Source organism: Caloenas nicobarica, chromosome 1 (genome assembly GCF_036013445.1).
Source record: "Caloenas nicobarica isolate bCalNic1 chromosome 1, bCalNic1.hap1, whole genome shotgun sequence".
Classification (NCBI taxonomy): Eukaryota; Metazoa; Chordata; class Aves; order Columbiformes; family Columbidae; genus Caloenas; species Caloenas nicobarica.
Window position 1 is genome coordinate 161,172,980 of NC_088245.1, and position 17,265 is coordinate 161,190,244.

The following is a 17,265-nucleotide window of genomic DNA, read 5'->3' on the forward strand; positions in this document are numbered from 1 at the left end:
GGCCAAATCATGGGCATCAAATGTGTTACACAGAGCTACGTGCTCTGCAAGCACAGAGAAAAATGGCCTCTCCAAGTCCAGACAGACAGTAGGAAATGTATAGAAAAAGTGCAAGAGGATTTAATACCAACCAACCTTTGCAGACCAAAGCAAAGATCCACTAAAAGACCTTTGTAGACTAAAGGCTACTAACCAGTGGACCTTAGATACTTTATAAATGATATTTTCTGAATTACAGCTTTCCACCTAAGCGCATTTCAAGGGGGAATCTAAGGGAGAACAGGTGAGGACTTCAGGGGACACGTTTCACTTCTGACAGCTAGAACTGACCAAGGGGTATAAGGCTGCACCGATTCAGCTAATCACAGAGTAAAACAACCACAGACTAACAAAATTAAGCTAAAGGTTAGAGGTAGGCTGTCTGTAGACAGACAAAAAAGGACAGTTGCTTTTAGGGTAGAATGCTAAAACTGCTAATAGTCCTTGTGGTAAGCCAGGCTCACCGTTTCCTGTGGTGCTGCCACTGGCCATGGGGAACTGATTAAGTTCTTCCTGTTTGCAGCCACTTTTCACGTACTTGAAGGTTATTTTCATGCCTACAGTTAGTCTACTCTTCTTCAGACTAAACAGTCTTAACTCTTCCAGTCTTTCCTCATAGGTCACATTTCATAAACTCGAGGGGTTCTTGTTGCTCTTATCTGTCTGCTCTTTCCAAGTGCTCTTCATCTTGTTTCAAGTGTAGTACCCAAACTGGACACAGCACTGCAGCAGAGGCTTTGCTTGGGCCAAGAGAAGCCATCTCACATCTTACAGACAAGCCATTTCTTTATAAAGACTTGACTTTTTTTTTTTTCCTCCTCCCCCCCACCTTTTTTTTTTTTCTTCTCCAACACAGTACAATCTGTATGTCATGCATTGCCTGATCCCAAATGAGAGGATTCTGCTCATCCATCTACCCAGACCAAATAGCTGACCAGAACCTTGTGGGATTTTTTTTCTGTTGAGTTTCCAGTAAGTGATTCAGAAAGGAGAAGGTAGATATTTTGAGGCAAAGGAGGGGTAGATTATAAAAAACTTAACATTACTTGAGCAACAGTATTGGGTCAGACATAGCACTGAACTAATTTATGATCCTGTCTCTGCTAGTGGCATGAAGGAGACAGTAAGGCTCCAAAGATGTTGAGAGGGAAGGAAAAAAAAAAGAAATAAATCCATGTAGAAAATATTACTGTTGGTAGAAACGAGTGAAAGCAGATGTAACCCAGTGAACTTCAGACCTCGAAGTAATGTTTTTTCTTTTGCGTACTGAGAAAAGTGAGCAATGCCAGTGAAGAAATCTCTGGCTCTAAAAATCACTTTGTATGACTCATTTATATTAGAAATGAGTGTTGTTTGGCAACAGACTTTTCCTCATCATTCCTTCTTCTTTTAAAGAGCTACTCAGGAGCCCTGTGCACCTGAAGTACGTTTCTTTCCTTCCTAGTTCCTCTCACTTGTTCAGCAGTGATTTCCCTTCAGTATTATGAACCATAACCATCTTGCTGCAAGGCTGTGTGAGCAAGTGGGTACAGCATGGAACTCTCTTGCTGGACACAGACTTTTATTCAAAATGATCCAAGGTGGCAAAATTGTAAAGAACAGGTGGTTGAAGGCATTCAGGTTCCTTAAATAAGAACACCCACTCATTCTTTTGATTAAAATGCTGGAGGTTTTTGGAAATGTTCTAATCTCTCCCAGCTGAGTGGTGAGCCTTCGCTGAGATTGCAGAGAACTTGGGCCTGGTCCCTCTTGTACTGAAAGCGGTGGCCAAATTGTCACCACTAGGTCAAGGCAGAGCCTTGTACCTCGCAAGCTCACTTTCTGCTTTCCTGATGATCTGCTTCCATCAAGCTCCCTGGTGTATTTTGGGTGTCTGTGGCCTATGTGATTTGTCATGAGCTCTCTCCCTGCTCCATGCCCCAGCTGTTGTACACCAGACTCACTTTCCTCAGCTGCAAACGTTTTGTGTCCTTGCAAAGCATTCCCAGGAAAGAGGAATGCAAGAGAAAGCCACTCCTATCTCCCTGAGTCTCCTCTCACCAGGGAGCATCTAAGTCTTGCACGCTTATGTCTCACTGATTGAGTGCAAATCCCATCAGCTGGCCCAGACAACCTGTCGTGTCTTACTGTGTCCTGGACTTGTCCTTAGGTCTCTGCAGTAACCAGAGCGATCGCCACACCGTAGCACAACCAGCAAGTGACCTTAGAAAGTGCTCAAACATTTGCATATTATTGCAAGCATAAAAATAATAATAAGAATCTGTGGGATGTGAAGTGGTGTGGAGTGTCTCTTATCAACAGGCTCCACAAAAGATCCTTCTTTTGTTTATAAGGAACGGCAGACCAGAGGTGCCTGGATTTGCAGACAGGAAGGGTGAGGGGGAAAAACACCTCCACTTGTTTTCTCCTTTGAGCAACAACATTTCTCTTAAACTTAACCAAAGAAGGTAGTGAAGCCATTTGGCAAACACACTAGTGTTAAGTACCTTGGCTGGAAATGTTTATCCTTGTTCCCGTTAACACACACAGCGCTCTGCTCCGTGCATGATGCGAGGACGGAGGGGAAGGACACGCCACCCCACGCAGCCACCCCCCTCGCAGCCCACCACACCTCTGCACCGTGTGTCCAGGCTGTGTGTCCTGCCTGAGGGTGGTCGCTGCTGCCTGCAGGGAGGGGTTCTAGCTTTGGCTGCCTGGCTCTCCTCCTGCCTCTCTTCCTAGCCGTGCCAAGCACTGCCTCTCGAGAGGGACCACCACCATCACGAGCCAGGACAAGGGAGCTTTGTTGCTTGGAACTTAGCTAAGCCATGGGTTGGGGGTGTCTGCACCCCCAGTGAAGCCCAGGCCAAAGTATGGCTATGGTGGTGCAGGATCTCCCAGCCGCAGAGACCCAAGTGGCCATTGACCCTCTGAGAGTGAGCCCTGTACCACAGCCTGGAAAGCAGCCGAGATGCACAGAGCTGGAGAAACATGATCCCTTTGCTCCCAGCTATATCACAGAATCACAGAATGGTTGGGGTTGGAAGAGACGTCTGGAGATCATCTAGTCCAACCCACCTGCTAAAGCAGGTTCACCTAGAGTAGATTGCACAGGAGTGTGTCTGGACAGGTTTTGAATGTCTCCAGAGAAGGAGACTCCGCAAATTCTCTGGGCAGCCTGTTCCAGTGCTCTGTCAAATATCCCTGCACTGAACCTCACCATCTCCAACCACACTGCATCTCATTTACTTTGGGGAAGGTGGCTCTACTATATGTGGCCTCCTGCTCCCTCAGGGATATACATTTCCAGCTGTAGTTTATTTCTCTGCCTTTGAGTATCCCACCTTCTATGTCAGCTGAGCTTCCTGCACCTCCTAGAAGGATGTCCCTGTACCAAACGCCTACACAGAGGCAGCAGTAATGCGATGGTCCCTCTGCAACCTGTACCGTCGGACTCCAGTGTCAGCCAGGAACAGAACAGGAGCCCAGGTGGTCTCAGCTGGAGATGCTCTTGGGAGAAAAGAGCTGAGAGAGAAAAGCAAAGAAGATGAAGGCCATGGGGTTGATAAGATGTGCAGGAGGGCCGTGCTGTGGGGAAGGGCTGGTGTTCGCAGTGCCATGGGCAGTGACCTCCCTCGCAGAGCTCCATGAGCAGTGCCAGACCGCGGTGCTTGCTCAGCCTCTGGGACTGCGGGGAGAGAAGTCCTGGCTGCCATCAGCTGCCTGAGATGGCAGCGAGTCTTGCTGACTCAGCAGGAATTGACCCAAATCCCTGCCAGGGAGGAAAACAAATTTTCTGCCTTCCACTCATATCCTGTCCCTGGCTGTGGTGGGTGCTTTTGTTTTAAAGCGGAGGTCCAGGGCTCTGACTAGAATGCTGGGTTACTTCTTAGCTGGTGGGGCTTTTTGGTCATGTCACATCATATTGGGATTTCCTACCTCCTCAGTACAGCCGATGTGGAGGAGCAAGATGAGGAGCAAGATGAGACCCAGCTCATCAGGAAAGCTGAAGAAGCTTTGGCTTTTGCACTGAAAGGATGTCTTTGCAGGATGCTTTGATCTGAATGGGAATGCACTTATGAGGGTCAAAAGAGCTCCACCAGCCCAGGCAAACAGGTCTGCTCAAAGAGGACCTGAGCCTTTCTGCACACAGAGGCACAAGAGTTACAGACACTTTCAAATGCTGAATTTCTGTAAAGATTAAATGCAAACCACTGCATTTCTAGACAGAATATTAAAAAATCATTATATTGGAGGTTTCATAATAGCCACTGAGCAAAGTGAAACTTCTTGCAGCATGAAGATTTTGAAAGGTGGTGTAAACGAAAGTAAAATTGTCTCTTGCGTTGGTTTTGGTGGTATATAATGGTATCATCTGTTTTGTAAGGCGGAACATTTCCATTAAAATTATGCTATGGAACAGCCAGATGCCATAATGATTATTTAGTTAATTAAATTACCTCTTTTCCCCACTTTGTGACATAACTACTTCTGTTATTAACAAAAGGTGGCTGAACTCAGGGCCCAGTATATGGTGCGGTGCTTGCTCGGGCTGGGATGCCAGCCTGGGGCAGCAGCCTGGGCTGGTGGTGGGCTTGCAGTGGAGAAAGTTTTTATGCCTCCCGAGCGTCCCGTTCTCCTGTCCACCCAATTAAACACTGTGCTGACATAGGATTAATGACTCACTTTCACTGTTTCTTAGTGGCTGGGGTTTGATTTCTGCTTTTGCCACTTTATAGGCTGAAAAATCAATAGAAAGGCTTTTATGTGACGTTCTGTGTTATTGTTTAGAAATTCATTTGTGAAGAAGGAAAAGGCAGTCTTCAAATAACAAAAGATTATGGCAGATTTCCTCCTGCAGCGGAAATTTAGAGCTTCTGAGCTCCTGTTTCCTTTGGAAATATGAATTGGTATGCATTGCCCTGAATATGAGCGTGAGATGCATCTTTGTGTCTGACTGGTGTCTGCAGAACAGTAGCCTCACATCTTAGCTGGATAGAAAAAAAACTAGCAAGTACAACAATCGGTAGAGTGGACCTGGTAGAAAATCAATATATATTATTATGAAAGCAAATTCATTAGTATCTTCAAGTATTCAGTGCTGCTTCTCATTGGGACTGTGAGGTTATGTAATTGTAAATACTAGTAGAGTTTGTGTAATTAACTTTTGGGAAAGTGAAGGGCTAGAAGGGAGATTTTGGACTTTAACATAAAATAATCTTAGAAAATAAGATTAATGTCATATACAGTTGGTCATGTATAGTAATAAAATCTACCACGTGGAAGTCTTGATTTATGGAAAACTCTTAAATAGTGCAACATAAATCTTAGTTCAGGATATAGAATTTAAATATTCCATCTTTAAGCAGGTTAATCCTGAGGTTGTGTTATACCAGAACTTGACTAATTACCTCCAGATTAACATACATTTTCTTTAGAAAAAAGTTAACACAGTAAGAGAAACGTAAGTGTAAAATGATCACATCTGTGAACTGTTGGGCATGACCTTTAGAAGTCTTCAATGCCTCTGCTTTTTTAACTGTTTCAGATTGTTTTTTTGAAATTTAAAAGGCAAATGTCTGGGTGATAAGCATAAGGTATTAAAGGTGAGAGGTGAATGAAATGTTCTCAGGAGACTTTGCATATGCCTGAATTTCAATATGTGCTTCACCTAATTAAGACTATACATGTTTAAATTATGGATTTTTTAATATTTGGGCAGGCAACAGTGTCTCCCAGGATCCCACAACAGGTGACTGTAGGGGCAGAACAATGATCTGGCTTTCCAGCTTTCTCTTCAGTCCAGCACATTCACTCACCCCCTGTCAGTCCTTTGCCTGGCACGAAGAAGATATGAGGCCATCTTATTCTACGGGTCCACCCTATTTTCCACCCTATTTAGCCCTCATCCTTGTTCTTGAGTGACCTCAGCTAGCTGAATGTCAGTTTGTAGGGTCTACACTAACAGATTCTGGTAGATATCTGCTCAGTGTTGTCAGTTATCTGTGCCACCTCATCAAGTACCTTGCCAGGTACCCCGCTAACAAGCTTGCCCATCTCACACCTTCTCAGCTGCCCAAATTCCAGGCCCCTGCTTTACCTCCTGCACCCCTGGCTGCTCACCTCCATGATAAGACCATTTGGTCAGCAGGTCCATGAGCTGCTGCATGGCTGTGCGGGGCAAATGAGGTCACGGTCTGAGAGGCATGGCATGGGAAAAGAAAAAGTTCCTTTGCACATAACAAATCCCTGCTTTAAGGCACAGCCATGTGAGCTGATGTGCTCTCTCCTGTGTTAGGAAATGCATCTCTGGAGAGGAAAACCATACAGGAGCCCTGGGCTTCGATGTCCAGTCTGCAGAGAGAAGTCTGAGTTGGTTGCTGGCCAAAGCCAGAGGTCCTTCACAGTACTGACACCAGGACCGAGCCAAGGAATAAATGCCCTGAAAAAGTGAGGATCTGAAGGCCTCAGTAACACCCCTGGCAATATCTCTGCTCCAAGCATTTGATCTCATCTGAATCAGTGAAACACCCAAGAGGATACGTCGCTCAGCCTCTAAACCACCAGAGAGCCCCAAGGCACCCACTCCAGGGAAGGGTTATAAAGATAACCAGACACTGTAGGACTTGATACATGTGGGATATGGAGAGGGATCCCATGGGCACAGCTCTACTTAAAAGGCTGCACGCATCTGGCACCTTGCTTGACATTGCAAAACTATGTGTAAGTACCATGAGACACAGAGTAACACCTACATTGAGGGATTTAATACCGCTATTGTCTGCGTAGCAATTCGTTTTCTCTACCAAATTGGCACTTAGCTCACACTTGATCAGCCAACTCCAAATGGTATCCACAGCAGAGATTTTTATGTATATATATTTTTTTGTCTACAATTTCTCATCTCATGACCATTGGCTACACTTATTCCCCAATAACCATTCCCAAGCTATTTGCTGCTCCAGCCTCTCTCCTCCCCCTTGCACCACTCTCTGAAAATGTCATGTGTGCTAGAAGGTTAAAGACTTAAAATCTTAAGTTTCAGCAGTCTGAATTCCAAAATCATCAGCTTTAATGATTTGTACTCCAGCCTCCTTCTCCCACCCATCTGCTTACCATGGCTGTTTTTGCCAGGTTTCCTCTCCTCTCCTACTGCAGGAACTTGTAAAAATGAAATGTATTGTATCTCTGTAACTTTGAATGAAGCTGTGGTTGTAGCACGACTGCTAAAAAGATTAGAAGAGGTACATCGGCCTTATGCTCCTCAGCTCATGCTACAGGCAAGCTCCCCTCACCCACCTCAGTGCTCACAAGGCAGACCAGGCTACAAAACCTGTTTGAACAGAGGTATTTTAAGACATTGGCTGCATACCAATTACAGCTGAGTTCTATTCATTTTGCAGTACGCTCTATGCTGCTATGTAGGAGTAATCAAAGACAGCTAAAAGCAAAGCAGAGATAACAATCTATCCAGCGTGAGTATTAGAAGATGAAAGAGCTTCATTATTAATGCCCCAATAACAAGCTTTGCATTCCCATTCTTGCACCAGCTGCACGGGAACCACGCTAGCAAATTGCAGCACTTCGCACTTTCCAGATTTTCTCACTGATGTTCTGCAAATGAAGACCACCTCTTGGAGACTGACCACCAGGAAAAAATCTGTAAGGATGACTGAAGGGAAGCATAAGCGTCATTAATCTTGTCCAGGTCTGGACAAAAGTGAAAAAGATCTCAGCACCGTAACCTCTGCCCTTGCACAGAGGTGGGAAGACAGAAGGCTTGTACCACAAAAAGAGGATTGCAGAGATACTGTCAAATTGCCAGGTGTAAACAAGAGCAAAAAAGGGGGGCTGGTCCACAATGCCTCATGTTTTCCTGGAATCCTGCAGATTTTAAAGTAGTGTCAGAGTCTGTTCTTTGTAACCTGCCATCAGCTTCTCCTCCAAAACTGGCAGCTGGCTGTGAAAGCCTCCACCCTTGGTGTTTTCCAGCTGGCCCTGTGCAGTCTAGTCCTGCAGTTCTTGGACTCCCTTTGTATGTCCTTGTGGCTGCAGATCCCCCAGTAGGCACACCTCTTTCCAGTCTGCCCCACAGCTCTGGACTAATCTGGTTCAAGTAATCGGCCAGATCCAGACAGTCTTCATAGTAAATAGTGATTCATTGTGGTTTAGATTCATGAATTTTCAGAGCTTAAAGATTAAAATCTTGGAAACAAACGGCTCAAAGAGAAAATGAAATTTGACAGCAAGATTCCTTGTGAACCACTTCAAAATTTCTAACCTATGTTTCAGCTCTGAGATCCAAAAAGCCAGGTTTCACAGAGCTGTCCTGCCTCTTGGGTAACTTTTGGGCTCTGGATGCTTCCTCTGGAACTCACCATGCCTATGGAAGCCCTGGGTTTTGCTCAGCAAACCTGCTGCTGGAGGTCCCTGGGGGATACTTGGGAATTAGCCCCGTCCTTCAGTTCATATTTACTCTGCCAGGGGCTGCCAGGTCAAACATGGCTCTCTGCTTCATGAATAGCTCTGCTGCATATGAATAAATTCCTTCCCTTACTTGAAACCACCCAAATAACACCCATTATGTCTCAGACTAACTCCTGCCTAGGCTGAACTTTTAAATTTATTTTCTTCTTTCACTTTTGGGAATAGTATACAATATATAACAGATTCCCAAAACATTTTCTGTATATTGTTGTGACATCTCATGACCTCTAGTGCATTACCAGCTTCCTCTAGGGACCAAACGTGTTTCAGGCTATCTTGTTTAAGTGGAGAGCATCTAATGTCAGAATGGAGTCCATGAGCCTGGAAAGAGGTTTGCTGCAATGGAGAGGCAAACTGTGAGAGTGGAGAACCTTTCACTACCAAGATTTAACACCCTGTTTCTCTGCATACACAAAAGTCCCCATGCAAAAATCAGTATTTTGATCAGTCTAAACAGTGACCCTTCTGCCTGCTGAGAAATGGAGAGTACTTTGGAATTATGCCGTAAAAATCTGAGAAGAATCCTGGCCATGTCTTATGATCACCATTGCCAAATTTGCACTATTGATCCTATTGTATATTTCTTTTATGTGGGAAACTACAGCGGGTCCGTGGGTTCCCTGACAGAGGGTATGGGAACAGAAATTAGCCTGGAACATATTAAGGCCTACCCATGAGAAAGATGGGAGTAAAGGAGTATCCGGAGATATTAAGGTGTACTCGTGAGAAAGAAGGGAGTAAAAGAGTAACATTGACGTAAGCAAAATTCGCCAATGATATGTTACTATTGCAGCCTGTAACCAACAGCAAAAAGACACATGAACTGGTAAAGACTATATAAAAAGGCGTTTGTGGCAATAAATGGAGACTGCTGTTCGTACTTAAGAACTTGGTCTATGTTGTTTGTCCGTCTCAACTTTGCCAATGCTCTTTTGACTTTGTTTTTCTAAATGGATATTGTACTCAGTGGGCAGAGAAACTTAACGGAGGGGTGTGTCAGTCTACCGAACACAAATCAACCATGTTTCCCTTTAGTTAGCACTTTTCCTAGGAGGATTTGCTTGCTACAGGAAAGTTCTTAGACGCAGTTATCTTCTAACCTCAAAATCGGACCCTGTGACTCTGTCCCTTTGACCACCCGGAGTGCCCCTCAGCAGAGTCCTCTGCGGCTGGCCATCGGCCTGCAGCACCATGGAGAGGGGAGCGCGCCCAGCTCGGCGGGACGGAGCGGGCAGGGAGCCGGGATTTGTGGTGGACGCACCCGACCCCCCCCAGCCAAACCAGCACCATTTGGTCCAGGCTACAAAGGAGGTAAAGGCCTGAGCTGCAGCCCTGTGCCCTGGCAGCCAAGAGGATCACTTGTGCCCTGGGGTGCATCCAGCACAGCATTGCCAGCCGAGCGAGGGAGGTGACTGTCCCGCTCTGCTCTGCACTGGTGCGGCCTCACCTGGAGCTCTGTGTGCAGTTCTGGGAAACACAGGATAAAAAGGATATTAAGCTGCTAGAGAGTGCCCGGAAGAGGGCTATGAAGTTGGTGAAGGGTTTGGAGAGGAAGCCGTATGAGGAGTGGCTAAAGTCACTTGGTTTGTTCAGTCTGAAGGAGACCTCATTGCGGTCCACAGCTTCCCCACCAGAGGAGGAGGAGGGGCAGGCACTGATCTCTTCTCTCTGGTGATCAGTGACAGAACCCGAGGGAATGGCAGGAAGATGTGCCAGGGGAGGTTCAGGTTGGACATGAGGAAAAGGTTCTTCCCCCAGAGGGTGGTGGAGCACTGGAACAGGCTCCCCAGGGAGGTGTCACGGCCCCAAGCCTGACAGTGTTCAAGAAGAGACTGGACAAGCCCTCAGACACATGGTGTGACCTGTGGGGTTGTCCTGTGCAGGGACAGGAGTTGGACTCGATGATCCTTGTGGGTACCTTCCAGGTCAGGACATTCTATGTTTCTATGATTCTATAACTCCTTTTAGGAAACTCACGAGGAAGCAGAACAGCATTGAACGCTGATGAGTTGTGGGTGCAGGGAGTTCCATGCAGACCTTTCCCACTGTGTGCAATTTGATTACGAGTACATCCACTTTATTCTATAAATATGACAGGCTGGGTGAGCCTACTTCGAGCTCTCTCTGCTAAGTAAGATGGCTGTATGGCGATGATTTTTACTACTCACAGATCAGTGGATGAGCTTAATTTAAGTTTCATATCAATCATTTAGCTTAAATCAATGTGTACTGAATAGAATGAATCACCTAGAATTATAAGGTTGTGTGATTTTTAATACACTCTCTGCTTCACGTTACTTAGTAAGCAGAATTTGCTGAATCTCAAGCTGAATCTGGCAGGCAGCGGGGAGCAGGAGTGCATTCTCTGGCCCTCACTCAGCCTGCCCTCTACGTAAACCCACTCATGATGAGTACAGAGCAGTAGAGGTTTTAGTACTAAATCCCTGGCTTTGGCTGCCATGCAGGTTTCTGGTTGGCTTGTTGTTGGCTGGCAGCAATCAAATGGGTAGTGTTTTCCCTGGCAGTAAGTTTCTGTCTAGTGAGAGAAGCTCTCATGGCAGTCCTTTCCTGGGGCAAGTGTCAAGAGGATGGGACCAGACTCTTTTCAGTGGTGCCCAATGACAGGATAATGGGCAATGGGCACAGACTGAAACACAAGAGGTTCCACCTGAATATGAGAAGAAACTTCTTCACTTTGAGGGTGCCAGAGCACTGGAACAGGCTGCCCACAGAGGCTGTGGAGTCTCCTACTCTGGAGACATTCAAAACCCACCTGGACACATTCCTGTGTGATCTGCTCTGGGTGAACCTGCTTTAGCAGGTGGGTTGGACTAGATGATCTCCAGAGGTCCCTTCGAAACCCAACCATTCTGTGATTCTGTGATTCCTGCTCTTGGTTGAGCCCTCTGAGAAAGTTCTGTCACCCTGAAGCACGGCTGAAATTGCTCTCCACGCCCTGGTGAACTTAGATGGTGTTCACCTAAGCAAGGCTGTTCTGGCTACAGGTGCTGCAATAGCAGTTGCCCAGTTTCACCTTCCTTCCACCCCTCAGCTGCTTTACAGCAACACCTTCATGAAATGGCATCTTCGAATCTGTCTGCCGATGTGACCCAGAACACCTGGGCACTGCCCTTTCCATATTGGCTACCATCAGGATAGCACTGCTTGCCCCATGTGACTCCATCAAAACAGGCACTGGCAAGAATAAGAGGTGCCAGCAGAAGATCCGAGGCTCAAACAAGAGAAGGTTCAAGGAATCACATTTCTTCTATGTGCTGGCACGCTTCCCTGAATACATGGCATGGAAAACCAGGGAGCGCAAAGGAGACATTAAACAGTACTGTAGGTTAGGCATGACAAATGCCGAACTAATGGTTTGAAGAAGCCTAGTAGCTGCCCTGACAGGCTAGGGAAGTGCCATAGGAAAGGGTTGTGGGCACAATTCAGTTTTCTAGTTACACTTCAGTATTTTATGTGAACAAAGCAACTCTCTGTAGCATCACCAAATGCAAAATATATTTAAATAAGGTGTCTAAGCAGTGCTAGACAACTCAAAGCTAGTTCTTGTCAGATCTGGATCATTCTGGGATTGTAAGAATTCAGGATGATAAACACAAGAGGAGTGAGAAGAGAGGTAACTACCGTCTGTGGAGCACTGGACAGGTAGGAATGGAGTGAGGAGCTTGTGTAACAGTTATCTTTGGCTAGAGGACAAATTGCAAATAGATTCCATATAGTCATAAACATGCAGAAGAAAAATGTATATTGCCAGATGACTCTAATGTCAGTATGCAAATAATGATGATATATTGAAGCTCTGAGGACAGAGATGGGAGCTCATTACCTGCTTAATCTGAGCATTTTATTGTTTTACATTGCAGGATGGAGTGAGAGTACAAAGCTCTTTCCCTGTTGAACTCTTGTTTTCCTTGGATTACCAGGAGTTTATGATTAGCAGGTTTTTCAAACAAAATACCTCAGTCTTTCCCAGGAGTGTTTATGCTACGTGTAATATTATCCTCTGCTGGTGCGTGCACTGGCAGGTTAAAATTAGACTTCCTAAATGTCAGGGCAGCAGCTTGCTACTTGCTTACTTTAGCAAGAGTGTGCTACTTTGACTTGTGGTGAATTTCTTGTCTATGTTACTCTGCACAGCAAATAAGCAAAATCTAACTCAGATGCTTAAATACATATTTAAAGGATGCACACATAATGATGCGTATTTTGTTTATTCAAGTTTCAGTGATCAAAATAATAGTAACGATACACAGTGGCAAGTGGATTACAGCTGATTATTCTGAAAGTAGCTTTTGTACTACTAAAAATAGCAATAATGATAGTTTCAAGTTACTGAAGTACTTTACATCGTTTTAAAGAAATTTGATCATACGTGCCTGAGAAGAAGAGTGTTGGTTTTTTTAATTTTTCTCTTTAAATCTTGGCAGAAGTAATGCACAAATGGTGATTCACAAAGATATAATATTTGTTTTTAAAGTGCAGGTGTGAGTTTCTATGCCTTTTAAGTAATTTTTGATGAACAGCACTCTTTAAAATACATAAAACTATTCTTATCCATTCACATCCCTCATGTGCAATTTGTGATTATTTGGAGTGGGACACGATAAAATGTGTACAAAAATGATGCTGAGTTGTATCTCAAAGTCCTCTATATGTGTGAGAGTTGACCTGTATGTCCCAGCATGCAGTCTGAGGTGGCAGGGGCATGAGAGGCAAGGAAAAGTATGAATCTGTAACATCCCTGTATTTCCATGTTTCCACACGTGTGTGAGGTGTGTGTATGACCCTGTTTATGTAGTATGGTAAGAACGATTCAACGGTACATTTTATACCTTGTTCAGCCACTGGCTGTTTACATCTTACAATTGTGCTTTTTTCTGGTCTCATAAAAGCTTTGGAATGTTATGTCTACCCTGGATTTCTTTTCTGTTTTCCTAAAATGCCGGTGTCTTAACCCATTTTTTCCTCCTGTAGCCTGACTCCATCTTGCTCATGCGCTGCCCACATCCAGGAGAGAGCAATCCCACTGCCCTTGCCCTCCTGAGTGCTTGCACAGTTTCACTGAAAACACTGCCTTACCTACTGTCTCAAGGTTTAACAACAAATAGAAAACAAACCTCTTCATTTACTGTCTTACACGTAGAGCAACATAGAAAACACTTCGTGCAGTAGACTTTTAGTTAGTCCCTATCTCTGATTTAAGGCAAGAACTCGTTTGTTTTTATACTGTGTCAGACAGCTCCCAAATCCAACGCTTTCCATCAAAATGGACATTCTGAAACAGCACAACTTTGATTTTTAAACTTACAATATTAGCCTTTGACGCAGCACGTATATAAACACACAATTCCCAGCATATGAATATTTGCATAATATTCACGGACATGGTTCTTTGCTATCTAAGTTCCTTAGATACTAAAAAGAGGATCGATAGCTGTTACAGACCTTGCTATCTTTCCTCCTCTCCCCATCCAGCAAGCAGAACACTTCTTTTTGCATAGAAATTAGAGCTGGAAGACAGTGTAGTCCATCTCCCTGCTAACAATGGTTTGTTACTGATAGAATATTTACTGGAACTTTGTCCAGTATGCTTCTCGCATATTACCAACTACGGAGTAGAGCTTACTGTCTTTCTTGGAATACATGTCATTCCTACAAAGTTGTTTCTGATATTTTGCCCACAATATCTTTTACTTATACTTCATCTCAATGCTTTAATCATAATTTCTTACACAAGCCCAAATAATCTTTTTCTCCTCAGGCTCACATCTTGCAATACACATAGTTCTTCATACGTTCCGCTTAAATTAAACTTCCTTACCTTCTACTTTGAAGATAGTTAGGTGAGGTCTGCAGTGAAAAGCACCCAGCGCGTTGCCGGCACAGTTCATCCAAAGCCCCTGGAAAACCCAGGTTGCGGTGATAACAGATGATGCTCGACTAGTGACTTTCCACTCATTTGATGCAGTAGCAGCAATAGCAGCTCCCAGCCCACAGAAACAAAATATGAAAGCTATAATCTGTATTCCTAGCATGTTTCTTTGTAGCCCAGGGACTTAGTAATGCCACTGCGTGGAGAGAAAAGTACTTTAGTCATGTGAGTAAGCAAAAAGGCATAACATAAGCAAATTATCCTTGAACAAGTTCAGTAACACTTGCTACAGAAAGTTAATGTGGCTGGAAGAAATTGTCATGCTCGAGTGATTCAAAAAAGGCCTCAGGCATTACAAATGTTTAGAAAGCAAGACAAGGTACAACTTTAGGGAAGCTAATTACTAGTACTTACTTACTAATTTCTAATTGTAAAAATTAATTAATTTTTTTCATATTTTTTCAATTAAAGTATTCCAGTTAATGCTTAATTTTCAGTTAATTGGAAACTTACAACCATTGCATCTAGCAAAAGAAGTCCAGAGTCCAAACTGTACAGTGCTATTTAACAGATTACCATAACATTTTAGAAGGATCACACAACACTTGAAGAATAAATTTTGGAAAGGCTGTGAAATTAATTCAGCCATCACTAGCCACCATAAAACAGTAGCATCTTGGAGGCAGCCTCTGTGGATGCGTTTGTAGAACTGCAAATCTAGAGCAACAACAGAAACAGCAAGTGCTCCTTGTAGCAGTCAGCAGAATAAACCTTATGTATCCTCCATCAAGATTTCTCTGGTCAGCATAGAAAATTTACTGTGTCTTACGGCATGTCTGCCTTGCACAATGAATATAGCACGGAAACATCTGTCCCACCACTGACTGAGCTCCTGCAACCTCATGCCATGAGAGATCCTCAAAGAACACCAATGATTTAATAAAATGTCATCCTCACAAGAAGGCACTGACACCTAGCAGATCTGATAAGCTGGGGTGCAGCACCACACTGAAACAACTATTCTGCTTCCAGTTCCTCAGTAAATTCTCAATACAAGTGTGAGACTTACACAAGATTTTGCAAATATGTGTGGCCTCCAGTCTTTCAGTATGACAACTTCTAGCTTTATTCATGCCATCCTCATGCTCCAGTCCTTTTGGTCTCCCCTCTGAAGAATGAGCAAGTGTCTCCTCTCTTTGGTGTTACCATATGCAACTTGGTGACATGAGGTCACTTTGGAGATCTCTTTTGACAACGAAAGTAGTCTATTTTTTTCCTTTTGGATGCTTCTAGTGTTGTTTCTCCCTTTTACAGCTGTGATAAACACCGCACTGAACTTTGGCTTCTGAGTTTTTCTGTAGATTTCCAAATCTCAAGGACAGGTAATGAAGGCTACTAAAGCATCATGATAACCTTTGTAAGGACCAAGAGGAGTTTTACTGAGACCATCCTGTTGAACCATCACCTCAGTGGTAAGAAGTAGGACCCAAAAGTAGGATTACACAGGTCAAAGAATTACACAACAAGAAGGAATTTATTTTCAGAGTAATTAGTAGGCTCACCTCCCACACATCAAGGATAAATATAAAGCTTTTTATTAACACAGCCAGCTTGAGAGACATGGAAAGTGGTTTTGCTACAGAGCAACATTATAATAGAGCAGATTGTTCTAATGATGAGGACAATATTACAAAGGGAGCTATTTTTCCTTGCTGTCAAATAATGCAGTAACATATTTTTCATATGGCATATTTCTCGTATGGCAAGGGTCAACCTTCATGTAATCCTTCACATGTCTTTTCCGTAAATTTGAAATGGTATAGAGAAGTATACAGAAATGGGTTGATCTTTGAAGTAGATCCCTGAGAGCTTATACTGGGTTTTGTTCAACTTCTACCATACAAAATGTTGTGGGTTTTGGTTGTTTGTTTTTGTTTTTGTTGTAGTTGCTGGTTTTGTTTGTTTTTGTTTTGGTTGGTTGAGTGATTTAGTTTTAGGTTTTTGGTTTTTAAGATTTGGTTTCATTTTGAGGGGGAAAGCGTTGTTTGTTTTTGTTGTGGGTTTTCTGTTTGTTTGTTTGTGAAAGGCTGTGCTAGTTCACAGAGGAGACTGACAGGAGATGTCATTAGGTTTGGTTTTTTTTTTTTTTTTTTTTAAACCAGCCCAGTGACACTGATGTTGTCAGTGCTCAGAGAAGCTCAAATACATGTTTTACATCTGATGCTAAATTCAAGCCCTGTTCTGGACTTGCCATGGGTGTTCCTCCTCACTGACCCAGAACAAAACGGAGAAGCCGCTATTTTGGCTGCGAAAGCAAAGGTGACTGGATACAAACACTGCTCGCTCCTTCCTTCCTTCCTTCCTTCCTTCCTTCCTTCCTTCCTTCCTTCCTGCCTTCCTTCCTTCCTTCCTTCCTTCCTTCCTTCCTTCCTCTGCCCTTTGCTATGAGGAGCTACCCAGGCTCAGGACAGGTTGCTTCCTAGTGACATGGGCCAAAGACAGTGGAGCTTCCTCAGTAAGACCTTTTATCTTCTCTCTTTTTTCTCCTTTTCCTCTTTTTTTCTCTTTTTTCTCTTTTTTCTTTTATCTTTTAAACTGGTATCATGCTAGGAAAGGACTTCACATTTCTGTTTCTAGATAAACTGAACTACAAACTCATAAGTCATTTCCCCTTCTCACTCTTAGATGCTCGCATACAAAGGTCCCATCCAATACACATTCATTCATGAGTGTCACTCTCGCTTGTGGGACACTGAAAGCCACTTTAGTGGAAAGTGCCTGTAGGCACCACTTGAACTGTAGACTACACTTGCAGGGCTCAAGGAAGACTTAGTGGTTCTTTGGCCTTTATGCTGAGCCTAGTCTAGTGC

The 17,265-nt window shown here is 43.9% G+C and overlaps 1 protein-coding gene across 2 annotated transcripts in view; it reads right to left on the bottom strand.

Moving 5' to 3' along the window:
* CLDN10 (claudin 10) overlaps positions 1-14,558 on the bottom strand; it is a 58,061-nt gene extending 43,503 nt beyond the window's left edge. For both annotated transcript variants that reach the window (XM_065651276.1, XM_065651267.1), the window contains exon 1: positions 14,345-14,558. In XM_065651276.1, the coding sequence (XP_065507348.1) occupies positions 14,345-14,558 (214 nt within the window). The remainder of the gene's footprint in view (positions 1-14,344) is intronic.
* Positions 14,559-17,265: the final 2,707 nt, after the last annotated feature.